At 46.3% G+C, this 27,354-nt stretch overlaps 1 protein-coding gene across 2 annotated transcripts in view; it reads right to left on the reverse strand.

The window, feature by feature from the left end:
* The window catches only part of FSHR (follicle stimulating hormone receptor), an 86,958-nt gene that overhangs the window by 27,896 nt on the left and 31,708 nt on the right, over window positions 1-27,354 (reverse strand). Inside the window, exons 2-4 of one of the 2 annotated variants that reach the window (XM_083494364.1) lie at window positions 24,065-24,136; window positions 8,984-9,058; window positions 5,837-5,911 (exon numbers count right to left, since the gene is read on the reverse strand). In XM_083494364.1, coding sequence (XP_083350490.1) covers window positions 5,837-5,911; window positions 8,984-9,058; window positions 24,065-24,136 — 222 coding nt within the window. The remainder of the gene's footprint in view (window positions 1-5,836; window positions 5,912-8,983; window positions 9,059-24,064; window positions 24,137-27,354) is intronic. The other variant, XM_083494365.1, reaches the window with a different exon arrangement.

Here is a 27,354-nt window from a genome sequence, read left to right on the forward strand (position 1 = left end):
AAGAGTCCAGTGGTGTGATCTGAAAAGGCAAAGATATATTATCCCAGCAGACAATGCCTCCATTTACTCTTTTCCTCTAATGAGGCTTGTATCTGTGAAAAGGGCAGCAAGTTACCATTTGGAAACAGATTTGCATCCACTCAGGAGGAGCAATTAACAATTTCATCCTCTGTGTGAAAAATCTTTGGAAGCAAGTCAAGGGCTGCCTTTCATTAATATATATATATATATATATATATATATATATATATATATATATATATGAGAGCCCCTAACAAACTTAATCGGACTCTAATGATGTTTATTAATTTCTGCAACTTAGGAAAGAATGCCGCCTAAATAAGGAGGGATTGGTCACCTTGAAAGCTTTCTCAATCACCAGCATGGATGCTTTATTAACTACGCCTTTAAAGTTAAGGGTTGTGGTTTTTTCTCCAATTAACATGTGGGAGAAGATAATTGAGTAGCTGCAATTTCCCCATCTCAATTTAAACAAATATTCAGAGGATTAAAAACAAGACGTAAAGCCAGATCCTGCGCATCTTTTTATTATGTAGCTCAGCAAAAGAGGACACCCCTTGCACTCAGAAGATCCCTCTAGGTAGGACAAGATGAACATCACTAGACGTGATCAAACCCCTGAAAACAGGGAAAGCTCCATGAATGGACAGGAAAAGGTTCTGTGAGAAAGTGAGGCAGATGGTAGGCCTTTTCATATCTGAATTCTAATAATAATAATAATAATAATAATAATAATAATAATAATAATAATTTTATTTATATCCTGCCTTCCCCAGCCAAAGCCGGGCTCAGAGCAGCTAACAACAATAAAAGTAACACAGCATTCTAAAATCAATTCAAAATCAAATTAATGGCAACCATTGGGCTACAGTTCTATGAGGATTATTGAAGGAGGGGGTCAGACTGTGCCTTGGCCGAAGGCCTGGTGGAACAGCTCTGTCTTGCAGGCCCTGTGGAAAGATGTCAAGTCCCGCAGGGCCCTAGTCTCTGTGACAGAGTGTTCCACCAGATCGGGGCCACAGACAAAAAAGCGCTGGCTCTGGTTGAGGCCAGCCTAACCTCCCTGTGGCCCGGGACCTCCAAGATGTTTTTGTTGGAAGACCGTAAGGTCCTCTGTGGGACATACCAGGAGAGGCGGTCCCGTAGGTACGAGGGTCCTAGGCCATATAGGGCTTTAAAGATTAAAACCAGCACCTTAAACCTGACCCTGTACTCCACCAGGAGCCAATGCAGTTGGTATAGCACCGGGTGAATGTGATCCCTTGGCGAGGACCCCGTAAGGAGTCTCGCTACGGCATTCTGCACCCACTGGAGTTTCTGGGTCAGTCTGAAGGGCAGCCCCACATAGAGTGAGTTACAATATGAGTCTAGAATATGACCATGGTTTAATGTGGAGAATAAGCTTATAAAATCATAGGATTGTAGAGTTGGAAGGGAGCACGTGGGTCATCTAGTCCAGCCCCCTGCAATGCAGGAGTCTTTTGCCCAACTCGGGGCTCTATCAACTGAGCTATATTCCTCTGTCGCCATTCATTTCCCACAGTCCATAGGTCATTCTCCCCTGCATCGCTGCCTTTCCACACCCTCCCCATCCTGGGTTTGGATTTTCTCATACCAGGGATGCTTCGCGAAGGAGAGGGTATAGAAAACTCAAACAGAGGGAAGGGAAAAATGCAAGAGGGCAGTGATATGGAGGAGAACATCATCCGGACAACGGAGAGTTAACAGGCTTGTCATCAAACAGCAGTATGGATGAGCCTTCTGGAAAGTGAAGGAGAATAACTGATATCAGCTGAATGAAGGAGATCACAAGCTGTAAGTTTAGAATTGGGATATTGCACCTGGTGGGGTGCGCTGGGGTTGCGAAAGCCAGCTGAAAAGAGCTGCTGTGCAACTGAATTAAAGATTAAGAAATAAATGGGGAATGGATAAAATCCTGACTCAGAATGCGTGCAGCTGGTATGTAGGGGGGAAGGGGCTATTGGGCTCCTTTTATTGGAAAATTTGGTAGATAAACCTATCCCTACCACTAAGGTGAGAGGTCAGAGGTTTTGGCAAAGTGCATGATGAACCAGGGGGATACAGTGGTACCTCGGGTTAAGTACTTAATTCGTTCCGAAGATCCGTACTTAACCTGAAATTGTTCTTAACCTGAAGCACCACTTTAGCTAATGGGGCCTCCTGCTGCTGCCATGCTGCCGGAGCACGATTTCTGTTCTCATCCTGAAGTAAAGTTCTTAACCTGAGGTACTATTTCTGGGTTAGCGGAGTCTGTAACCTGAAGCGTATGTAACCTGAAGCGTATGAAACCCGAGGTACCACTGTATTTGGAAAAGAAATGGGGGCACGGACAGATCTCCCAATCTGCACTTGTTTCTGCTGCTCAAGTGCCTTGTCTTTATTCATGACTTTCTAAAAAGCCACTTGAGGTTTCTCAGCAGAGTGTGCAAGGCTGTGATGAAGCACGCCGGTTTCCCTGTCTTTTCTCTAATTCCATCCCATCAGCCGACCAGCGTGAAGTGAAAACGGGCGCCGGGGCTGGACCGGCACAACATTTGTAAACGCATTACCATGCCGGAATGAAAAATAATACAAAGTCGCACGGCAGAGCTGGCGCCAGGTGTAGGGGGCCTCAGCGTTGAAGTGATGAATGGCTGCTTGGCTTTTGAATTTGTCACGGCTTCTAAGAACCAAATTGAGCTACCCCCTCCCTCTCCAAAGCTGGTCTTGTTTCCGTGCAATAAACAAGAGCCAGGGTAGAGAAGCTGAAGGCTACGGGGGCACACGGTTGCCGCCATCTCCTCAAAGTTTTCTCTCCGAGCACGAGGGTTTGATGCTTGTTAACCTTTCTTTTACACAAAAGCTACTAACAAGAGGAAATGAGCAGCCTTCCTTGCAAAACGCTCTGTTGTCTGCAAGTTCAGGTCTGCAGCAGGAGCTACATGGCATCTATACAAGTGGATGCCCACTCTGTTTCCTAGGCATGCCCATAGCTCAGTGATTAGAGCATCTGCTTTGCATGCAAGAGGTCCCCGGTTCAATCCCCAGCATCTCCAGGTAAGGCTTCGAAAGACTCTGGGTCTGAAATCCTAAAGAGATGCTGCTAATCAGGGAAGGGGAATTATGAGACTCCTTTTGGAGAAACGGAAGTCAGGGTCTGATCACCAGCAAGTCTGGTTTCCCCCATCGTAGTAATGTTGCCTGCCTTCAAAATGCTACAATGCTGCAATTCTATACTGGTACTGGGATGCGGGTGGCGCTGTGGGTTAAACCACAGAGCCTAGGGCTTGCCGATCAGAAGTTTGGTGGTTCGAATCCCCACAACGGGGTGAGCTCCTGTTGCTCGGTCCCAGCTCCTGCCAACCTAGCAGTTCGAAAGCACCTCAAAGGGCAAGTAGATAAATAGGTACCGCTCCGGCGGGAAGGTAAACGGCGTTTGCGTGCACTGCTCTGGCTCATCAGAAGTGGCTTAGTCATGCTGGCCACATTACCCGGAAGCTGTACGCCGGCTCCCTCGGCCAGTAAAGTGAGATGAGCGCCGCAACCCCAGAGTCGGCCATGACGGGACCTAATGGTCAGGGGTCCCTTTACCTTTACCTTTACACTGGTACTAAATGTATAAGTAAACACTCCCCATTTATCATCATGGAACTGTAGAGCTGGATGGGAATCTCCCATGCAGGAGTGCACATAATCAAAAATGAGAGAAGTCCGCTCTCGTTTTCCAGTGGGCGGCGTTGCGGCTAGGCTTCTGGGACTCTGCAGTGATCCAGCAAGGGGGCAGAGAGTTGACGCCCCCTTCCATGTTGTCCCAGCTGCAGGGCCACGCCCAGTGTGGCACTGCTGGCCAATCAGTGCCAGGCAGGGGCGGGGCCGTGGGAGGGCAGACCCACCTTTCTTGCTGGTGGCTTAGGCATTGGGTAAGCCTTTGTTTGGATGGAGGGGAGGTTGTAGCCTCTGCCTGCCCCTCCTCAGTAAGGGTATCCTGCTGAAGGGATCGGGCTGTGTGGGTTCTTTCCAATGTCCAGACATGGGCTAGGGCCATGTCACAACCCCAATGGGGACCCTTCGGAGTGCCCCTATTTGATGTAAGTTATAGGGCTCCCCCTATTGGTGGTTTATCCTTAGTTGGACTCCCTGTAGATGGGTGGCAGTCGAGATACTGTCTGGCTTCACCCAATGCCTAAGCCAAACCGCTCACATCTCTAACCAATAAATTTGTGGCCTATTTGAACCCAAAAACCAAAATACTCGTGTCCGTGTGCTTATTGTCCATTAGACATCTGAAGGCAGCCCTGTTTAGGGAAGTTTTTAATATTTAATGCTGTATTGTTTTTAACACTCAATTGGGAGCCACCCAGAGTGGCTGTGGAAACTCAGCCAGATGGGTGGGGTATAAAATAATAATAATAATAATAATAATAATAATAATAATAATAATAATAATAACAACAACTGTGGGGCATATAATTAGGGCTTTTCTCATATAGCCAGACTTTCTCCTCTGCAGCAAGGAGTCTCCCATGCAGGAAATTTGTATCATACTAGCTGTGCTGAATCAGGGCTAAGAATAAAATCCGCGAGGGGGGCAGAGTGTGGTCTACAAAGCCCCAAAGCCACCCTTTCCATTTTAATAGAGTCCACTGGATTTCATTATATTTCCTCTCTTTACTTACGACCGAAGAGATATTATCAGTCAGATTCAGGTCAGATGCTAACAGCAGCTTGACTATTTTTGGAGGGTACTTTGTACAGAGGGTAGGATTAATTATCCACGAATTATGATGGAAACCCCATGGGAGCGGATGTGGCAAGCATATCGGGAGACCTGCATCCATTGTGAAGGGTGCCATTCAAACAGATGTGGAATTAAGCTTGACAATCAGATGCTTTCTTATTAAAAGGCATCTCATCACCCAGCGCTGCATATAAATGGGAGCTGCAGCTCATGGCTTTCCATGTGAAGTTTAAATGCTCATTGTGCAGGCAGGAGAGAAAAAGCATTGAGTAAGTAAGAAGGGAAAACATCACTTGCTTGGACAATATAGATCAGAGTTTTCCAAACTGTGTGTCATGACATGCTAGTGTGTTGGCTGCAGTGTGTAGGTGTGTCGTGTGAGCGCTCCTTCTAGGGCTGGAAAGGAGTTAGTTTAACCTCCGGTTTGCTAGTAAAACGGAATTGCTGTGTCGTGAAATGATGCATGTTTAAAAATGTGTGTCACCAACATGAAAAGTTTGGAAAGCTCCAATTTAGATTATTAGGGCCATTTTATCCTTTGCCCAATACAGTGGTACCTCGGGTTACATACGCTTCAGGTTACAGACTCCGCTAGCCCTGAAATAGTACCTCAGGTTAAGAACTTTGCTTCAGGATGAGAACAGAAATCGTGCTCCGGCAGCGCGGCAGCAGCAGGAGGCCCCATTAGCTAAAGTGGTGCTTCAGGTTAAGAACAGTTTCAGGTTAAGAACGGACGTCCGGAACGAATTAAGTACTTAACCCGAGGTACCACTGTAGATGCCAATCCAGTTCTCATGTGGCGCCTTGATTCAGCAGTTCAAAACAGGAATAAGGCAAGAAAAAGTCTGTGCAAAAGGACAATTTTCCAGGAAATACAGCCAGTGGCGTAGCGTGGGGGGTGCAGGGGGGCCCGGCGGCACAGGGCCCAACATCTGGGGGTTAGGGTTAAGGGGCGCAAATCCACGGGTTAGGGGGCGCAAATCCATGGGTTAGGGGGCAAAAATTACTTGCCTTGCCCCGGGTGCTGACAACCCACGCTACGCCACTGAATACAGCCACAACGTCAGGAATACTCACAAATATCTGAGACTGGGAAGATTCTGGAAGGCATATCTATCAATATACACCAGATGGTTTGCTTTCTCAATTCTTCTGTGGGGGAAAAGAAAAAAAGAGAAAAACTTCAGTTATAATTCGAATTGTCTCGTTTTCCCACAGTATGAGATTTTTTGGCTGGGGAAAGCAACATGATCTGCAAAGCAGTATGGGTGATACCCAATGTAGGGTCAGCGCAACTGGGGTTAAACAACGTCAATTGCCAGTGCAGTTTATCTATTGGGTCTGGCTCTTGCGCTGTGCTAAGAATGAGACTCCTCTTTGCGGAATGGCTGCTGCGCAGGTGGTCTGCTGTGAGTGGATATCGCCCAATATATCTCTTCAGCTAAAAGTTTTTCTTGTTCTTTAGATTCTTGGTACCAATTCCCATGCTTGCAGATGGACATATGAGTTACTCCTTCTAGTCCAGAGAACCACTAACCTGACAGTGCAAGACCATTCATTTACCCTCTCCACAAATATCTCTCTCCCCGCCCTGCCCACCACTTGTTGTTGTTGTTTAGTTGTTTAGTTGTGTCCGACTCTTCGTGACCCCATGGACCAGAGCACGCCAGGCACTCCTATCTTCCACTGCCTCCCGCAGTTTGGTCAGACTCATGCTGGTAGCTTCGAGAACACTGTCCAACCATCTCGTCCTCTGTCGTCCCCTTCTCCTTGTGCCCTCCATCTTTCCCAACATCAGGGTCTTTTCCAGGGAGTCTTCTCTTCTCATGAGGTGGCCAAAGTATTGGAGCTTCAGCTTCAGGATCTGTCCTTCCAGTGAGCCCACCATTACATTTACACAAATGCATTTGTGATGTGATATAAGCAGTTTGTCACTGTTCAGCTGTCGTGGGCAGAGGCTGATTAACACCGTAGTTCTCAATGGAAACAGCTTATCACTTGACGGCTACCACCTCTGATTCTGGTGAATTTGGGTTTCGGGCTGGTCCAGATGTCCCAATTGCTACAGGAGTTAGCATTTCCTTAGCAAACTCTCACCCCACTCCAATCATTTCATTCAATACATGTGCCTAACTAAATTGGGTCATCTTTCACATGGGCATGTCCATTCTTTTAGATTGCCATCAGAGGCCCTGCTTCAGGTGCTACTGCCCTCAATTGTCAACTTTTGGTTGTTTTTTTTTAATTGGGATGTTGGTTTTGTTTTGATTTTATTTTTTGATATTTTATGTGAACCGCCCTGAGACCTTCGGGTATAGGGCGGTATAGAAAACAAACAAACAAACAAACAAACAAACAAACAAACAAACAAACAAACCCACTACTATTACTACTACTGCAGACAACAAAAAGAAAAAGGGCCTTTTTAGTGGTGGCCCCCTGAAAACTTGACACGTGACGCTTTTCCTTCCAAACACACGTGAAGCACATCCCTCACCAGACAGGCTTTACGCTCTCCTTGATTGCTTTTATCTAACTGGATTGCGACCTTGAATGGTGTACAATAAAGCCTTTTGCTTAGGGTTGCCATACGCCCAGAATTTCCTGGACATACTAGTCGTAAGCAATGTCTGGGTGGAAATCGGAAAAAAATGTCCGGGAAAACCTGGACGTATGGCAACAAATCTGTTTGTTCTGATCTCCTTTTAATTAAGATGCAGAACTTTTAAATGTTTTATAACGCTGCTGGTTTTAAACTGCCCATTTTCAAAGTGCTTTTTTTAAAAAAAGCAATTTAAATACATTTTGTATGAGTGTGGCGCTGGCTTCCGAAATGTCTTAACTGCTGCTTTAACTTTAATTGCATTTTATGGGAATTACGTTTTATCCTCTCTTTTTTAAATGGAAGCTGCTTTGAGAGGGCTTTGCCCTAAAAGGCTGCCAAAGAACGTTTGAAGTAAATAAAATGAAAAAGCAATCAAGCCCGGTGTGTGGTCAGGCATCTGTAAGCAGGGGGCTTACCACATGCAAGACCCACAATTGCCAAAGTAGTGAAGCATACCCTCCAACATTTCTCCAAGGAGAATAGGGGCGTCCTAAGGAAAAGCGGGACATTCCGGGATCAAATCAGAAACCAGGACAACTTCTGTACATCTGGGACCATCCCTGGAAAACAGGGACACTTGGAAGGCCCTGACCTGTTCACTCCTCTCCCTTCTGTCCTCAGTCTCCATTATGGGATGGCAGAAGCATCCCCTCTCACAGCCCCCTTTGTCACGAGTTCCAGAGGGCGGTTACCTCTTTCTCCTTTGAAATGCAAATAGAGCCAAAGAAGGAAGTTGGAAGAGTGACACTCTGCCCCACTTCCTCTTTCACCTCTATGTGCTTTACAGGATCTTAGTTTTACCTAGATTCCTTGGAAAAGCAGCATGTGTGTGTGTATGCACTAATAATAATAATAATAATTCCCAGCCACTCTGGGCGGCTCCCAACAGAATATTAAAAACACAACAAAACATCAAACATTAAAAACTCCCCTAAACAGGGCTGCCTTCAGATGTCTTCTAAAAGTCAGATAGTTGCTTATTTCCTTGACATCTGATGGGAAGGTGTTCTACAGGGCAAGGGCGGCTACCAAAAAGGCCCTCTACCAGGTTCCCTGTAACTTGGCTTCTCACAGTGAGGGAACCGCCAGAAGGCCCTCGGTGCTGGATCTCAGTGTCTGGGCTGAATGATGCAGGTGGAGATGCTCCTTCAGGTATACTGGGCTGAGGCCATTTGGGGCTTTAAAGGTCAGCACTTTGAATTGTGCTCGGAAACATACTGGGAGCCAATGTAGGTCTTTCAGGACCAGTGTTATATGGTCTCAGTGGCCACTCCCAGTCACCAGACACATTCTTTCTGTCTCTTGGAAGTGTGTCTGATCCAGGGGAGAGGGTGAGGGAAGTGATCAAAAGGGGTGGTACCTACAGTAAAAAAAAATCAAATGTGCTCATGAGCTTAAAATGGTTGGCAACCCTGCAACAGCCAATTCACACGGTACATTGAGCACAATGACCATTGACATCTAGTAGGATGAGGCTGAAGACTGATGAGGCAATGCAAAAGAAAAGAAAGACACACAGAGAAAAACTAGTCCTAGATCTATTTTGTCCCCATGGAACCACCATGTTGCATTTTACAGTTGGTAATGCCCCAGCCCTCCAATTCCATTTATTGACTTACATTTCATAGAGTTTTGGAAGGTTGGAGAACACGTTCGATTCTATAGTTCCCAAGGCATCGTTCTGAGAGATTTCTCTGTCAAGAAAAAGGAAACATCAGCCATGGTGGCCTCGCTATTTATCAGAAGCGTCAACATTACAAATGTACGTGAAAAATGAAGGGAATAACTTAAAAATGTTGTCGGCATCAAAGGATCCATAAATCCTGGACTACAACCCACTGAAACACAAAGCTGGCTTAAAAGAAAAGAATATTTGTAAGAACCTGTTGTTGAGGATGGAGGGGGGGGGGGAGGGAAAGTCCTCCAGCACCTTAGATCGTGTATCAAACATTTCCAGGAGTTTGCAGGATAGAATGCACCAGTCAAGTGAAGGTGGAAGATCACATTTTTTTTCTGCCCCCCCCCCCCGAAAACTGAGGATATTCTAAGAACTGCTATTTGACTTTGTGAACTGGTGCCCAAGTTTGTTTTCCCCCTCCTTTACCCCTCCTTGCCCTCTCCTTTTCTCTCTTTTGTGTCAGGTAGGGACTGCCTTACTTTAATTTATTGCATGTAAGTTACTCTGGGAGTCTTTTTGGCTGAGGAGCAGGTTACAAATGCAATAGATAGACAGACAGACAGACCAACAGACAGACAGGCAGACAGACAGATGATAGATAGATACTTGAAAAATGAGCACATCAGGAAAATGAATCTCTTTGTTGTGATTATTTACTATTTGCAGAGCATTTGTTATGCCTTCAAAAGGAATATCCCATTTGGACCATGCCAGAAGAGGGAGTCAGCCAGGAGAGGGCCTGCTGCTTCCTTCTAGAAATAGCATTAGCTAGTTGTTTCTATGACAACGTGGCCAACTCTTTAGTTATGTAAGAAGAATGCTTAACAGCTTGGCTCGGGCCATTAATTTAACAAAGAGGCTGGTTTAACCATTTCATCACTTCTACTGAAGAACCCCATCTTATAAAACTGCAGCCCTAGAGGGGACCCAAAGATGGTATCCAAACCAACCAACCCCAATACCCCAAATCCTATAAAAACATATTAACTGAACAGTAGTGCTGGGTTGAAGTTTCTGGCACATTCAAAGGATGGGGGAAAACCTTTCCCAAAGTTTGGAAAAAACTTCAGGGAGAGGAAGTTCTAGCATGTCTTCTCCTTCTCCTTCTCCTTCTCCTTCTCCCTCTCCCTCTCCCTCTCCCTCTCCCTCTCCCTCTCCCTCTCCCTCTCCTTCTCCTTCTCCTTCTCCTTCCTCACTGAGCACTGACAATACTGCCAAAATGGCCCATGGCAGCACCCATCCTTCCCACGGGGCATTCTGTCAAAGGAAGTTGCCTTATACTAACTCAGATCAATGGACCACCATTTCTGGGCACCACAATTCAAGAAGGACACTGACAAACTGGAACGTGTCCAGAGGAGGGCAACCAAAATGGTCAAAGGCCTGGAAACGATGCCTTATGAGGAACGGCTAAGGGAGCTGGGCATGTTTAGCCTGGAGAAGAGGAGGTTAAGGGGTGATATGATAGCCATGTTCAAATATATAAAAGGATGTCACATAGAGGAGGGAGAAAGGTTGTTTTCTGCTGCTCCAGAGAAGCGGACACGGAGCAATGGATCCAAACTACAAGAAAGAAGATTCCACCTAAACATTAGGAAGAACTTTCTGACAGTAAGAGCTGTTCGACAGTGGAATTTGCTGCCAAGGAGTGTGGTGGAGTCTCCTGTTTTGGAGGTCTTTAAGCAGAGGCTTGACAACCATATGTCAGGAGTGCTCTGATGGTGTTTCCTGCTTGGCAGGGGGTTGGACTCGATGGCCCTTGTGGTCTCTTCCAACTCTATGATTCTATGATTCTATGATTCTATGATTCTATGACCACCTAGTTCAGTATGGTCTATGCTGATTGGTTTCAGGCAGGGTTCTCTCTCAACCCTACTTGGAGATGAGAATTGGCCCTATGATCTTCAACAGGCAAAACAGATGTTCATCCACTGAGCTACGGCTCTTCCCTCCTTGTCAAAGAGCTCTGAAGCTGGGCTTCAGAAGGAGAAGAAAGCCACCCTCCGTCACTGTGTTGGGTCCTACCCCCACCCCAAGGTGCTGTGAGGCAGAGACACATATCTCAATTAACCTTATAAACCGCATCAACGGTGAATGGAAAATGCAAAACAACTCACGACCCAACATTAACAACCTCATGTTTAAATTCCCCACTCACGTCAAGAAATGCGATTAAGTGGAAGTTCTATTGCTAATTCCACTACATTACACATTATGATGAAACGGGTAACAGCAGGTGCTTTTACAGCGACACAGTATATATCAAGGTTTTTTTGTTTCATTTTTTAAAAAATAAACCTTGAATGGTAAATTAAACAAAACTTAAACACACAAATGCGCGCGCACACACAGTCTAGCTACGATAAAATAAAAATAAAAATGTGTCTTTTATGTTTATGATCTGTCTCCCGCAATTCACCCAAGCTAAGCAAGCGGAAGCAGCTCTTGCTTCCTTGAATACAAACCCCTCTTAAAGGGATCATTTATTATTTCAAGCTATGCTAGGTTTGAAGTAATTATCATCTTTATCTAGCATAAGCAAGGGAGGAAGGAAAAGAGCGGTGCACGGGGAGAACAGGGTGGGATGCAGTTTCTAGAAGGCTTTGCAACGTGGGGCTTGGTTTAAACATGAGGAGAACTCTGCGTGCTCTCAGATCAAAATCCTCCACCCCACTAGCTCAAATTCTTTGCCAAGAAAAGCAACACTCTTTCAACTGTCATAGTTTTGTGGTAGAGCCCCATCATTGCTCCAAGGCCTAATCTTCTAAAACGATAAATCAGGTCCTCCCTTAAAGAGGGCACGTATTGCGGTGAGACCTGGGCAACTGACACCCTGTGTTGTGGGTGGGTACAGTTGGTCAGCCACAACACCCAATTGGTAGGTCCCTCGAAGCTGGGTACAATCTGGCCAATGGGACTCAGTCCAAATGGTTCGAGGGACCTATTTATGCCCATGCACGTGACCCAGAGCTTCCTCTTTCAGTGCGTGCATTCGGAACACCTGCCCACCTCTCCCTACTTTTAGGGCTTTGCGCTTGACCTTGCTATGAAGTCGTGTGTCGTCTGTTGTTGGGACAGGGGCACGGCAGGAATTTCCCCCACTTGGCTGATTGGCTGTAGCCATTTGGGTTTCACCTGCCACATAGCAAATCGTCACAACTTGCAAAGTTGCAGATAGGCTCTGGTTCAGGTGATAGGGATGGGAGAACACTCTTGCCATCCCTATGTGAAGGGTATTCTGTTAAAGGAATCCAGGGACTCTACGGTTTGGTCAACCCCTGAGAGGTTGTTGTGCCCGTGTCTGAGTCCAGGGGGACATTTGGGTGGCGGAGATAGCCCGTTCCCGGCTTTCCGCTTATCCAGGTGTTCACCCTTGGCTGACCTATGATGGAACCCTGGGTCAGCGCTACCTGCATGGCAGGGAGCTAGTCGAACCAGAGCTTATGCAACCAGTCACTTTCTGTAATCAATAAAGTTGTGGCCTAAATTCTGCCAAAAACCAAAACCAAAATTTGAGTCAAGTGTGAATTTATTTAGGGGGGGAGGTTTCTGGGTCTGAACACGCAAGAAGAGACCCATCTAGTCCAGCATCAAATTCTCACAGTGGCCAACCAGATGCCAGTGGTTGGACCACAGGCGGACATCAGCGCAACAGTGCTCTCCTATCCTGCTATTCCCAACAACAGGCATTCAGAAACAGTGCATTTCCATGGCCTGCTCCCCTTTCCACCCCTCTTTTCTTAGGGTCCCTGCTGCTTCTCTTGGCACACGGTGTCAGCATACCCTTCTCTCCATCTTTCCTAGTCCTGCACAGCTTTCCTTTCCTTGATTTCTCCAGTCTTCTCCCTTCTCTCCCTCAATAATAATAATAATTTATTATTTATACCCCGCTCATCTGGCTGGGTTTCCCCAGCCGCTCTGGGCAGCTTCCAACCAAATATTAAAAACAATACAGCATCAGACATTAAAAACTTCCCTAAACAGGGCCGCCTTCAGTTGTCTTTTAAAAGTAAAATAGTTGTTTATTGCCTTGACATCTGCTGGGAGGGCGTTCCACAGGGTAGGCGCCACTACAAATTAGAGAGCCAGTGTGGTGTAGTGGTTAAGAGCGGTAGTCTCGTAATCTGGTGAACTGGGTTCGCGTCTCCGCTCCTCCACATGCAGCTGCTGGGTGACCTTGGGCCAGTCACGCTTCTCTGAAGTCTCTCAGCCCTACTCACCTCACAGAGTGTTTGTTGTGGGGGAGGAAGGGAAAGGAGAATGTTAGCCGCTTTGAGACTCGTTCGGGTAGTGATAAAGCGGGATATCAAATCCAAACTCTTCTTCTTCTTCTACCGAGAAGGCCCTCTGCTTGGTTCCCTGTAACCTCACTTCTCGCAGCGAGGGAACCGCCAGAAGGCCCTTGGCGCTGGACCTCAGTGTCGGGGCTGGATGATGGGGGTGGAGACGCTCCTTCAGGTATACAGGACCAAGGCCTGTATACATCGACACTGAGTAGGTAAGCACTGCCTCCAACCAAGAGGTGCGGCTGTTCCTATCCTTAGCATCTAGATAAAGTTTTGGAGACTATCATAGTTAAGCGGTATATAGTTCTAAGTTCAAAAATTTATCCTTCTAGCCAAGGGCCATGACAAACCCTTAGCAATAGTGTCAGGGAACTGCCATCAGTGCCGGAGGGAGAGAGCAAGCTCCAGAGGGATCCCAGAGAGCGTCCCGGGAGTGGGAGAGGCAGCCCATCTTCTGGGGAAGAGAATCAGCGTAGCACCAGTGGAGAAGGGGGGCAGATGGGGGAAGCGGCAAGGCGGTCCCATGACTCCTTGCCGGGGACCAGCGGGGAGAGTAGAGGTCCTCCGCTGCCTACGCCCTCCTTGCGCAGAAGGCTTTTGTGCAGAGAGAGTAGGAGGAGACTAGGCGTCAAAGAGCTTCTTTGCTGGAAGAAGTTTAAGAAACGCCCACTGACGGATTCTGCCAGCGATTGAGACAGTCACGAGAGAGTGGCTGTCTGGACAGAAAAGTTACAGATAGGTAGCCGTGTTGGTCTGCCATAGTCAAAATAAAAAAGTTCCTTCCAGTAGCACCTTAAAGACCAACTAAGTTAGTTCTTGGTATGAGCTTTCGTGTGCATGCACACTTCTTCAGATACGAAGAAGAAGTGTGCATGCACATGAAAGCTCATACCAAGAACTAACTTAGTTGGTCTTTAAGGTGCTACTGGAAGGAACTTTTTTATTCGGACAGAAAAGGTTCACTCAGGCAACCCAGCCAGGTGTTTGCACTGGCTTACGCACGAGCAACCCCTAGAACCATTACAAATAGTATTAATAAAATAACACAGAGCATACAACCATATAATAAGCCAGCATCCATGGTGAAAGGGACCAGAGAGGCACCAACAAGCTTACATTTGAAGCCGCAACTTCAGAACTTAAAAGCGCCCAATCACGTGATGTCATTGAGGGGCGACAGGTACTACCCATCAAATTTGGCCCATGCCTCTAGATCCTGGTAAGAATCTTGGCTTGTGGAGCCAATGAGATTCTGTACTCTTGCTTTAACCCTTTGCAATGGTCCTGATCCAAATTAGGGAGGCTGCCACTGAAATCCACATTAGAAAATCAGGTCCAGTCACTTTGATGGAAGATGCCACCCGACAAATCCAAACTGCCGGAGCGATCGGAAGCTATGAGTTGTTTGCAACCCCTTGCACTTCAGTGGGGAGGAAGGGCAGCTGTCAGGCTCGCAGACTGGTAAAAGGGAGGTGGAGGGGTTGCTGAATCTCATTTGCCACTTAACAAACTAATTTATAGCAACCTCCCACACCAAACTTAGAAATTGTGGCGGTCCTGCCTTTTGCCAGCTGAATCGGAAAGTGCAGCAACTCCATGTTTAACACCCCCCCCCCAAACCGTCTTGTGGCTAAGGTGTTGTTGTTGCTGTTACATTCACTGGATCAGAAGATGTAGATCATTTAAAGAACTTGAAAAATGAAAGGAAAATAACTGGGGTGGCGGAGGCAGCAAGGGAGAAAATAAAAATACGCCCCATTGACCATTGCATCCCTCCAGACTTGATCGTAATGCGTTATCTGTTAGTTTCCAAAAGCTCAACATTGTTTTCATCCACCCTCCATAGATACCCCGCATTGTCTCTTTCGGTGCATGACCCAAGCATTGCCATAGCAACTGGTCTCCCAATTAGCCTTCAGCTGGTCACAATCGATATGATTAGACAAGGTCAGCTTCAGAACCAATACTATGGATTTTGTTAAAAGGCCATGGCAGATCAGAAATAGCCAGGAATAAAGGAGAGGGCAACCTAATAATTTGCCTGCGGACGTGAACACGACTGTAAAACAGTTGTACAAAATCAGCACCATAACCATCATTTAGCACAGGCTTCCTCAAACTCGGCCCTCCAGATTTTTTTTGGCCTACAACTCCCATGATCCCTAGCTAGCAGGACCAGTGGTCAGGGATGATGGGAACTGTAGTCTCAAAACATCTGGAGGGCTGAGTTTGAGGAAGCCTGATCTAGCAGCATGCCACTACAGTACTGGGTTCAGCCCTTGCTCCCATAGTGTCTGACTGTCCACCACATTACATTCCTATGCAATCATCATATATAATAACATCAAAACTAGAAGAGGTGGGTCTTGTTCTAGGTGTGAACAAGCCTATCAGTGGTGCTCTCCTACCTGCTTTCCTCATCAATTGATGGAGAATGGTCTGTAAAAAGTAGGAAGGCTGTATCCAACTAAGCCATACTCAAGAGACAACCCATTGAAAGCAATGGATGCAACTACATTAATTTCAATCAGTCTATTCTGACTAGGAGAGGGATGCGGGTGGTGCTGTGGTCTAAACCACAGAGCCTAGGGCTTGCCGATCAGAAGGTCGGCATTTCGAATCCCTGCGATGGGGTGAGCTCCCGTTGTTCGGTCCCAGCTTTTGCCCACCTAGCAATTCAAAAGCATGGCAAGTGCAAGTAGATAGATAGGCACCGCTCCAGCGGGAAGGTAAACAGCGTTTCCGTGTGCTGCTCTGGTTCGCCAGAAGCGGCTTAGTCATGCTGGCCACATGACCCGGAAGCTGTCTGTGGAGAAACGCCAGCTCTCTCGGCCTATAGAGCGAGATGAGCGAACAACCCCAGAGTCGTCCATGACTGGACCTGACGGTCAGGGGTACCTTTACCTTTATTCTGACTAAGTTTGGCTACAACCCATAATCTTTGGCAGAACACTAGATTGTAGATACAGCCTTCAAAAATTGAACAATTCTCAGAAAGCGTGTTATGGACAAAATGTGCCCAAATTTCCTGTTGCTGTGTGTTATCCCTTGCCAGAAACAGAATTGCAATGAACAACACTGACCTTTATATACATGACACTCTACAGAGGATGTATTTAGGTATCATTTTGATAAACTCAGAGGATTACTATGCTCTCGCTCCTTTGATACCTTGCAAACTACATCACCGCCGACTTCATCTCATGCCACCGTGTTGCTGAAGAGCAACACTTCCTGTCATGTTCAATACTTAAGGTAATTAAAACAATGTGACTTCATTATCTATGTAGCCTCCACTGTATGCTGAAAACACTCCTCTTCACCTGGCCTTTGATGCTGGGAGAGTGATTTTAGGACCCACCCTATTCTTCAGATTGTAAATATTTTACTTTTATATTTCTTTAACCCATTTTGGGATCTTACCTCAAGTAAGAGGAGACCATGATCCAAGAATGTATAAGCTCCATTTTTACAGAGCACCGCTCTTGGTCTGTTCATTCAAAAAGTTTTAAAACAAGCCAAGCAAAAGCTTTGCTCTTTGATAGCAGCTGTGAGTTATTGGCAGGAATAACAAATGATCAGCTCCATTTTAAAAAAATATTACTTCTTCAAGGAGCTGTAAGGGTATCACAATAGTCAAGGTCTCTCCTACTGATAGGCCTTGGCAAGAGAAAGCGAGCTGCCAGGTGTTCCACTTGCAGGCCAGAAGAGGGATGGGGGAAAGGAAACAAACAAGACACCTAAGCGATGCTATTGGGCCATTGTGGATTTCAGAAGTCACACACAAGGCCTTGGATTGCCAAAATTTGGCTTCATTACGGCAAAGCTGTGCCAGCTGCGCTCCCACAAAAGACAACAGGCCACCTTTCTTCCATGGCCAAGTTTTCCTTGGCAGGGTCAGCAATTTTTGCAGGAATCTACCACCATGAAACTAGCTAGATGACAGATTAGGCTCCATGTTGCAATGTCCAGATGATGTAGCAAAGTTTTTTGATCGGTTGAGTCTAATCTCTATTGTAGTCTGGATGGGTCTAGGGGGGCAAAAGCAATTTCCATTCTACCCTACATTTGCTACAATCAGTACTGCTTCGGCTCATATTTTGCTACAACCTACACCATTCGTTTTGCTATCCGCTATGGCCAAGGCAAATTGAATTTATTATGCAATTCATTACATAATTAATTTCAGCACAATGGATGGGAAATGCCAAAAACATTGTGGGAAACAACATATCTATTTACATAATGTGTGCAGACTAAAGTACCTATGATAGTGAACACCACTCCTATTCATTTGTGTGCTTTCCACTCCTGACCTTGGATGTGCATGAGAATTGCAGCAATTTCTGCTCCTGTTTCCATTTGCGATGGAATCCTCTAGCATTCCTGCTTGCAGCCACTGACAATGTATTTGGAGGACACAGACCTGACTGGCCTATCCCAGAACAGTTGGAGTGCTAGCCCTACTAGACAAAGACAGAAAGGGGGAACCAGTGGCCCTCCAGATGTTGGAGTACAAACCCTATCATCCCTAACCATTGGCCATGGTGCCTGATCCTGAAGGGAGCTGATAGCCCAAGGAACAGCTGGAGAACCATGGATTCCCCATCCCTTAACTAAGCACATAGCTGTGTATCTGCAATGAGATCATCTTTCTGTCTCCAAGAGACTGGCTATTGAGCAACTAGGAATTAGAAGCAACATCCTTCTATTTTGGGTTGGTGAAAGATAGCCAAATAGAAATGGCACCTAGGAGCCCCGTCAACTGTTATGGAAGCCACTAATCTTGCAGCACAAATATCAAGGCCTGAAGGCTCTGCAAAAGTGACAGATTCCTCAGGTTTGCTGGATGGGTGCTGTCCCTCAAGGAGATCCTAGGTTCAAGGTCTGGGCATCTAGCTAGAGGAAAAGCTGGCTGTGTCTAGCACCTCCGGTGCCTGATGGAAGCAGAGCTTACAGCAAAATCTCTGATCAAGAAGAGCAGAAATGAGTCCAACCCCTTGGTTTTGGCCCCTTTACCCTGGTCTGGGGAAACTGTTCTTAGACCCCCAAATCCCATCAGTCTCAGGCAGCATGGCGAAGGTCCAGGAATGTTTGAAATTGGACTCCAGCAACATATGGAAGGAGAAAAGCAATGACAAACCTAGACAGCATCTTAAAAAGTAGAGACATCACCTTGCCAACAAAGGTCCGTATAGTAAAAGCTATGTGTCAGGGAACTGCCATCAGAGGCAAGAGGAGAGGTAAGACGCTCCAATGATGCAGGGGAGGGAACTAGCAAGGAGAGAGAGAGAGCTTCCACTGGGGAAAGAAATCCAGGGGACACCAGGGAGAAAGGGGAGGCTGAGAGTACTGCGGAGGGGAGGCTCCGAGACTCTGCCAGTGAAACCAGCGGAGAGAGCACAGGACCTCCGCTTGGCACGCCCACGCTGCGCAGAAGGCTTCCGCGTAGAGAATCTAGGAGGAGACTGGGCGTCAAAGAATTTCTATGTTGGAGGAAGTTTAGGAGACGCCCACTCACGGATTCTGCCAGTGACTAAGACAGTCGCGTTGTAAGGGCTGTCAAACCAGGGAAAGGTTTAGCTATACGACTAGCTTGGAGCAGTTTGCAGTTTACGCACAAGCAACCCCAATTCCCATTACACTATGGTTTTCCCAGTAGTGATGTATGGAAGTGAGAGCTGGACCATAAAGAAGGCTGATCACCAAAGAATTGATGCTTTGGAATTATGGTGCTGGAGGAGACTCTTGAGAGTCCCATGAACTGCAAGAAGATCAAACCGATCCATTCTGAAGGAAATCAGCCCTGGGTGCTCACTGGAAGGACAGATCGTGAAGCTGAGGCTCCAATACTTTGGCCACCTCATGAGAAGAGAAGACTCCCTGGAAAAGACCCTGATGTTGGGAAAGATGGAGGGCGCAAGGAGAATGGGACGACAGAGGGTGAGATGGTTGGACAGTGTTCTCGAAGATACCAGCATGAGATTGACCAAACTGTGGGAGGCAGTGGAAGACAGGCGTGCCTGGCATGCTCTGGTCCATGGGGTCACGAAGAGTCGGACACGACTGAATGACTAAACAACAACAACAAACATATGGAAGGCAACCAACTGGTTCCCCATTCATGTTTCACCCCCTTCCCTGGAGACACCGAGAAAGGGTCTAAATGCCTGGAACTTCAGGTCAAGCCCTGAGACGTGGCAATTTTTCTTCCACCTAAATTTAGAACAGATAGCTCACATTTCTCCATCATTTTCCCTATTGCCAAAAGCCCGGTTCTTTTCCCCCCCCTAGGGGTGGGACAGAGAGGAGCATCTTGACTGCACGAGAGTGCCAAATCCACCTGAATTGCACCACCTGAATTATCTGGTATGTGACTGAATTCCACCTGCTAAAGAGCGACAGTCTGAAAGCGTCTCCGATCTGCACCTCGCATACCAATGTGCAGTGGCTTAGTTATTCACAAGCTTTAACCGTATCTGAGCACCCCGGTGCAGATCTCGTTACATTTATGCAGATCCACACCCTGTGGGATGATAGGCTCGAATCTCTTACCAATGCAAAAGCTTTCCCCTCTGTGGAAAAGTTGTTTTTCTCTCCCCCTACAAAATTCAGCACAATGACGTTTTTCCATTAAGCTCTCTCTTCAGTCGATAGGCCCTGCAGAGGGGTCCTCAAGAGCCTGTTTGAAGTCATCCATTCCCTTCTCACAGACATGAAATTTTTAATTCACTAAACTTCTGCAGCGAATATATCCATTGTGGGAATTTCTTTCCCCGCTAGCTTCGTGCTAACACAGCGCGCCGCATGTGTATTGAAGTATCTAATTTGTATACTCTAGGAAAAATACATTTTACCACATGGAGGCATCATATTACTAATAGCCATTTCCTTTAAATAGCCTACCGTTGACTTTAATCTTGGTTTTTGTGTGTGTGTATGATATTGTGGGGTGGGGGGAAGGCAGGTGGAAGAATCTCATACAAGGGGGTCTCCTTTTTTATATGCAAATATATCACTTGATTATATAGTTTGTGCCCCTCCATTATCATGAATATTTCCAATGAATGTTTTATGGGTTATATTTTTGATTTGTGAGCCATTTCACATTTCATTGCTGCTTCTCATCTGCAGACGCCGCCGATGCTGATTGGTCTCGTTTGCATATTCATCAACCCCCTATTTTCATTGCTGTCGCACTTTAAACTGTTTCCCCACAGAGTTTCCACAGCACATCGCTATATTTTCAAATGAAAGCCACTTCCCCTGCTTAGCATTGTGTTTCTTCTCCCCCCCCGCCCCCTCCCGGCTGCTCTTTCGCTAACAGTGTTTGTCAGTTTTGTCACAAGCTTCCTCCCTCGTCAACATCCCCCTTTTCGCACTTTATACAAGGCAGACATATGGTTTCTGCAGGTAACGAACAACAACAGAAAGAGTTTACAGGTGGGCTCAGCAGTCATCTTCATGCTTCCATGAGCCCTGCTGGGAGGCAAGGGATCTGCAGCAAAAACGAACAAGCCAGTATTGGCCCACAAGGATGACTTGCAGGGTGGAAGGGTGGAGACTAAAGGCAGGAACATACTAAGCTGCATTTGGTCCACCTAGTTCAGTGCTATCTACACTAACTGGCAGGATTTCAGACTCTGTCCTCTCTTAGTCTTACCTGGAGATGCTGGAGATGTTCTGCATGCGATGCAGGTACTCTATTACTGAGCTACATTTTGGACTCAGAGCTGTCCATGGAGGAGCAGGTCAATTCTGTGTCCAGGGCAGCTGTCTACCAGCTTCATCTGGTACTCTGGCTGAGATCCTATCTGCCCGCAGACTGTCCCGCCAGAGTGGTGCATGCTCTAGTTATCTCCTACTTGGACTACTGCAATGCGCTCTACGTGTAGCTACCTTTGAAAGTGACTCGGAAACTACAATACACAATGCGGCAGCTTGACTGGTGACTGGGAGCGGCCGCCGAGACCATATAACACCGGTCCTGAAAGACCTACATTGGCTCCCAGTATGTTTCCAAGCAAAATTCAAAGTGCTTGTGCTGACTTTAAAGCCCTAAACAGCCTCGGCCCAGTATACCTGAAGGAGCGTCTCCACCCCCATCATTCTGCCTGGACACTGAGGTCCAGCTCCGAGGGCCTTCTCGTGGTTCCCTCACTGTGAGAAGTGAGGTTACAGGAAACGAGGCAGAGGGCCTTCTCGGTAAGAAGAAAAAAACACGACTATCTGACTTTTAGAAGACATCTGAAAGCAGCCCTGTTTAGGGAAGTTTTCAATGTTTGATGTTTTGCCGTGTTTTTAATATTCTATTGGGAGCCGCCCAGAGTGGCTGGGGAAACCCAGCCAGGTGGGCGGGGTATAAATAAATAAATTATTATTATTATTATTATTATTATTATTATTATTACAGCCAATTGCCAGTGGCAGGTAAAGTCAACTGATCCTAGTTTTGTCTCCAACCTCCTCTCTAAGGGGTTCCTACAAAGGCAAACATGGAGACTTAGGAAGAAGCTGACAGCCAGTGTTCTCCCCTAGACTTGCTGTAAATAAGAAGTCCGGCTGGTGGGGCAGAGCCAAGTTCACCCGCATGGCCCAACCTCCACAACTGAACTAGTACCAGTCTTTGCCAAGGACACAGAATGAGGCCTGCTAGATCAGTCCAGTGGCCCGTCTAGTCTAGCATCCTGTTCTCACAAGAGCCACCAGATGCCTATAGGAAACCTGCAAGCAGGACCTGGGTGCAAGGGCACTCAACCTCCTGAGGTTCTCAGGAACTAGAATCATAGAATCATAGAGCTGGAAGAGACCACAAGGGCCATCGAGTCCAACCCCCTGCCAAGCAGGAAACACCATCAGAGCACTCCTGACATATGGTTGTCAAGCCCAAAGAAGGAGACTCCACCACACTCCTTGGCATGTAACCGCCATGCAAGGTAGGTGAGAGACGCACGGTGCCAGCAGTGGGGCGGCAATGAGGGGGGCAAAATGGAACACACCGCCCCTGAATGAATGAAGGAGTGCAGGTTCAGCCTCATCATATGCTTAAGACAGCTGTCAGTCTATGCACCGCCTGCCCCGGACCCTTCACAATGGACAGTTGGATCGGTGAGTCTCTATTTAATACAGTGGTGCCCCGCAAGACGAATGCCTCGCAAGACGGAAAACTTGCTAGACGAAAGGGTTTTCCGTTTTTTGAGCTGCTTTGCAAGACGAATTTCCCTATGGGCTTGCTTCGCAAGATGAAAAACGAAAACATCTTGCAAGTTTGTTTCCTTTTTCTTAACACCGTTAATACAGTTGCGACTTGACTTTGAGGAACAACTCATAGAACGCGGTGTGGTAGCCTTTTTTGAGGTTTTTGAAGACTTTGGTGATTTTTGAAGCTTTTCCAAAACTTCTTTTAAACTTTTAAAACTTTTTTTGGGGGGTTTTGGATTTTGGGTTGGGGTGTTTGGAATTCAAGGACTTGGTGTTGGGGAGGGGTTTGCAAGAATCTGGAAGCTTGTGTGTTTTTTTCCTGCATTTTTATGATTTTCTGTGACCATTGGGCCACTCTGCTGTTTTTTTAAAAAAATTCTGGATTTGAATTTCTGTGTGGTGGGTGGCTGGGGGAACAGTTGAGGAGGGGATTGCAAGAATCTGGAAGCTTGTGTGGTTTTTTTCTGCATTTTTATGATTTTCTGTGACCATTGGGCCACTCTGCTGTTTTTCAAAAAAATTTCTAGATTTGAATTTCTGTGTGGTGGGTGGCTGGGGGAACAGCTGAGGAGGGGTTTCCAAGAATCTGGAAGCTTGTGTGGTTTTTTTCTGCATTTTTATGATTTTCTGTGACCATTGGGCCACTCTGCTGTTTTTTTTAAAAAAATTCTGGATTTGAATTTCTGAAGGAAAGAGTGGAAGAGGAACCTTCTTCGAGTTGTCCCCCAGAGTCTTAGAAAATGTACTGTACACTTTGTTGATTTTTAAATGTTTTTCTGTCATGTTTAGAAACTTAATTTATTGTTCCTTCAATTTTTGAAATGCTCTTTACAGTATGTGTGACTTTAAAGAGCACTTAATAAACTCTTGTTGTACCAAATTTGGCTTTGTTTGGACTTTTTTTGACCATAGGAACGCATTAATTGAATTTCAATGCATTCCTATGGGATTTCGTGCTTCGCAAGACGAAAAATTCGCTAGACGAAAAAACTCGCGGAACAAATTAATTTCATCTTGCGAGGCACCACTGTACTTCCCAGTGCAACTACTTTGGGTGCCCCAGAACTGCTAGGTTGGCAGGAGCTGGGACAGAACAACGGGAGCTCACTCTGTCGTGGGGATTTGAACTGCTGACCTTCTGATTAGCAAGCCACAGTGGTTTAGACCGCAGTGCCACCACATGAAGAAGAACCAGCCCTTAAGTCGCCTTACAGATTCTGCTCTTCTCTTGTGATCTCTTATTCCGTTTGCTTCATAAGTGCCCACCAATCAACTCCTTATTGAAAAACCTATCTCATAAGGATGCACAGATGTAATTGTGGCAACGCCGCTTTGGAAGATTGGCTTTGCGAACTCTCCTTCACCCCCCCCAGTCCTTAAGTGAATGAAGAGAAGGCTCCTATGGGAGCGGTGAGCTGATAGCTTAATTAAAGCACAGGGCAGGTCTAGGGAAGAGAGGGGAAAAACAACCCCAAACCAAAAATAGCCTTCTACATCATTCTACAGATGTAATGAGTGAATATGGAGGTACATACATTTTTTCAACTTCATCGAGTCCCAAGAAAGCTCCTTTTGGTATGATTCTTATTTTGGTGAGGAAAAATACCCTGAAAATACAAGGGGGGGGGAACAAAACATATTTATGTATTAAGCATAGCTTGATAAGTAATTAGCACAGTTCACGTTTTGGACAAAGATAATTAAAATCTCATGCCAAGACAATGTTAAACTTCATAGGAACACATTCTGATGCCACCTTGCTCATCCCCCCCTTTCCCCCCAAAATGACTTCAGCATGAGCTTTTATTCTAATAGTTGACTTGTTGAAATATCTATATATTCTGTCTGTGATTCACTTGTTTTATTCTGTTTTTTTCTCACATACCCCTAACAGAATATATGGTTGGCAAAACATGATCCCAGAGTGATGTAGCTGATGTAATGCTGGATGAGCACAAGGGAAGGCCAGGAATGGGAGACAAATTCTCTTCAATTTGCATTTGAAGGAGACTTTACCTAATCCACACTCTCCAAAATAATACACAGTGCAGAGGTACCCCTGGTTGCGAACAGGATCCTTTCCGGAGCCCCGTTTGCAACATGAGCGGAAGGCAACCCGCGTCTGCGCGTGCACGGGTCATGATTCGTCGCTTCTGCGCATGACATCATTTTGAGCGTCTGCACATGCACGAGTGGCGAAACCCAGAAGTAACCCTTTCTGGGTTGCCTTCCGTGTTGCCATGGGATGCAACATGAAAACAATTAACCTGAAGCAAACGTAACAAGAGGTATGACTGTATGTGGAATGAAACACAGCCACCAATCAAAATTCACATTTTTTTTTAATTTTGCAGAGCACTTCTCCAGTCGACCAATGTGTACGAAACTTCATACGATTTAAAGTATGCATAGATGTGCCTATATACTGGGGAAAATAACACCATATGGATTATATTAGGGAAGACTGCTTTGCGAAAAGGCTAAAACTATTAAAAAATCTGTATATTAGGAGAAAGTCACGTTAAGATACTGATGGGTTTTCATGAGGACTTAATTCTCCACTTTCGCTTTCCAAACCAGTGCATAAGGACTGATGGACAGCTGAAGATTGGAAAAATGAGAAAGTGAAATAGATGGATTCCCCCATCCCTGTCCCCAGCACACAGGACAGGCCCCTTGTCTGAAACCTTTGAGAGCGGCTGCCAGTCAGTGTAGGCCTTGCTGAGCTAGATGAGCCAATGGTGTGATTTGCCAGAAGGCAGCTTTTTAGGATAGCTGCATTTCAGTTCCCATATTGTTTCAGGAAGTGCAAATTAGGAAGCGCCGTGAGTCTCATGGAGTGCCAGGAATGGTTAGATCCTGATGGAGCTCAAGGAGCTGGATGTAGATGACACCAGAGAGTGTTCTTGTGGGATGGGAGAAGTGAAGTCAGGACCCCAATAAGTGTCTGAGCCTGGGAAGGAGGTCAGAAGCCCAAAGAATGGAGACCTGGGTCCAGGAGAGGGACCAAGCAGGTTGACAGGGGAGTGTTATGCCCCTGTGGCACTGGGCACCCCAATCATACACCTCTTGCTGTGGAGAAACCTCCAGCATCTCCTACTCCTACCTCCAGCATCTCCTACTCTTCAGGAGGCAAACTGAGGGTAAATTGGATGCTGACTTTGCTCCAACCCCACATGCAAGGACATGGACATGGAGATGTTAGCGCTGGCGTAAACAGACATCACAAGCCCAACTTACTCAAAGAAGTGTCCTTTTGCTTGCCCAATCCTGAGACTCTGACCACTAACTGTGTCCGGGGCAGTTGTCTACCAGCTCCATCTGGTACACAGGCTGAGACCCTATCTGCCTGCGGACTGTCTCGCCAGAGTGGTCCATGCTCTAGTTATCTCTCACTTGGACTACTGCAACGCACTCTACGTGGGGCTACCTTTGAAGGTGGCCCGGAAACTACAACTAATCTAGAATGCAGCAGCTAGACTAGTGACTGGGAGCGGCTGCCAAGACCTTATAACACCAGTCCTGAGAGACCTGCATTGGCTCCCAGTACGTTTCCGAGCACAATTCAAAGTGTTGGTGCTGACCTTTAAAGCCCTAAACGGCTTCAGTCCAGTATACCTGAAGGAGTGTCTCCGCCCCCATCGTTCTGCCCGGATGCTGAGGTCCAGTGCTGAGGGCCTTCTGGCAGATCCCTCACTGCGAGAGGTGAGGTTACAGGGAACCAGGCAGAGGGCCTTCTCGGTAGTGGCACCTGTCGTATGGAACACCCTCCCATCAGATGTCAAAGGAAAAAAACAACTACCAGACTTTTAGAAGACATCTGAAGGCAGCCCTGTTTAGGGAAGCTGTTAATATCTGAAGGACTATTGTATTTTAATATTTTGTTGGAAGCCACGCAGAGTGGCTGGGGAAACCCAGCCAGATGGGCAGGGTATGAATAATGATGATGATGATGACGACGACGACAATGATGACGACGACAACAACAACAACAACAACAACAACAACTGCTGTTCCCACTCCGTCTTTCAAAAGGAAAAGGCAGGGACCATTGTACGTGTGGGATGAATGCCTTAGTGTATGGGATCAATGCCTTAGTCTCTTACATACCTGCTGTGCCTTACCTAGGTACCAATCTGATTTGCGCATTAAATTTTGAGGTTGAGTACTCCAGGCATAGTGAGGGCCAGGACAGGTGTGTTCACACAAAAAAGCTGACAGGACTGGATTTCTCCCCCAATCTCTATCCATCACCTGAGCTGAAGTCTGAGTAGGTTGATTCTGCCAACGAAATATGGCCGCATGATAAAAAATGGCCTCACGCAGGATTGACTCTCGATTCACCTCCCCCGCCATGAGAATTTTCTTCCAAAGCCAGTCATAATACAAAGATTATATCACCATCTAACTACTTTTCACAGTCTGCTACCCCTGAGAAGTGACAGCTAATTGTTTCTTGAATTACTGGAGGGTTTTTTCTTGTCTTTTTTTTTTGCCTCAGCAGCCTTGCCTGAGAGATGAATCTCCACTTTTTATCTCCTCGGAGCACAGATTTCTTTCGTAATAACAATTTTGAATCAACCTGTCCTTCCAACGTTGGTCCAAAATCACCCTTTTCTCTTTCTTCTCCAGCCCTTACCAAATTAAATCTGCGTGGGCTGGAGACCTGTATCTTGGACTTGGTGATGCGAGCAATGGCATAACATTGCCGCATTACAGTTCATGCCTGCACTCTCTGAGCCACATTCTGTAGAATCGGCCTCATGATAGCTTGGAGAATGATCTCTGATGGCTGCAGCTGGCACTAGCGTGTCATATATTATAA

The sequence above is a fragment of the Podarcis liolepis genome, assembly GCF_965112155.1.
Source record: "Podarcis liolepis genome assembly, chromosome: 3".
In the NCBI taxonomy this organism is placed as follows: domain Eukaryota; kingdom Metazoa; phylum Chordata; class Lepidosauria; order Squamata; family Lacertidae; genus Podarcis; species Podarcis liolepis.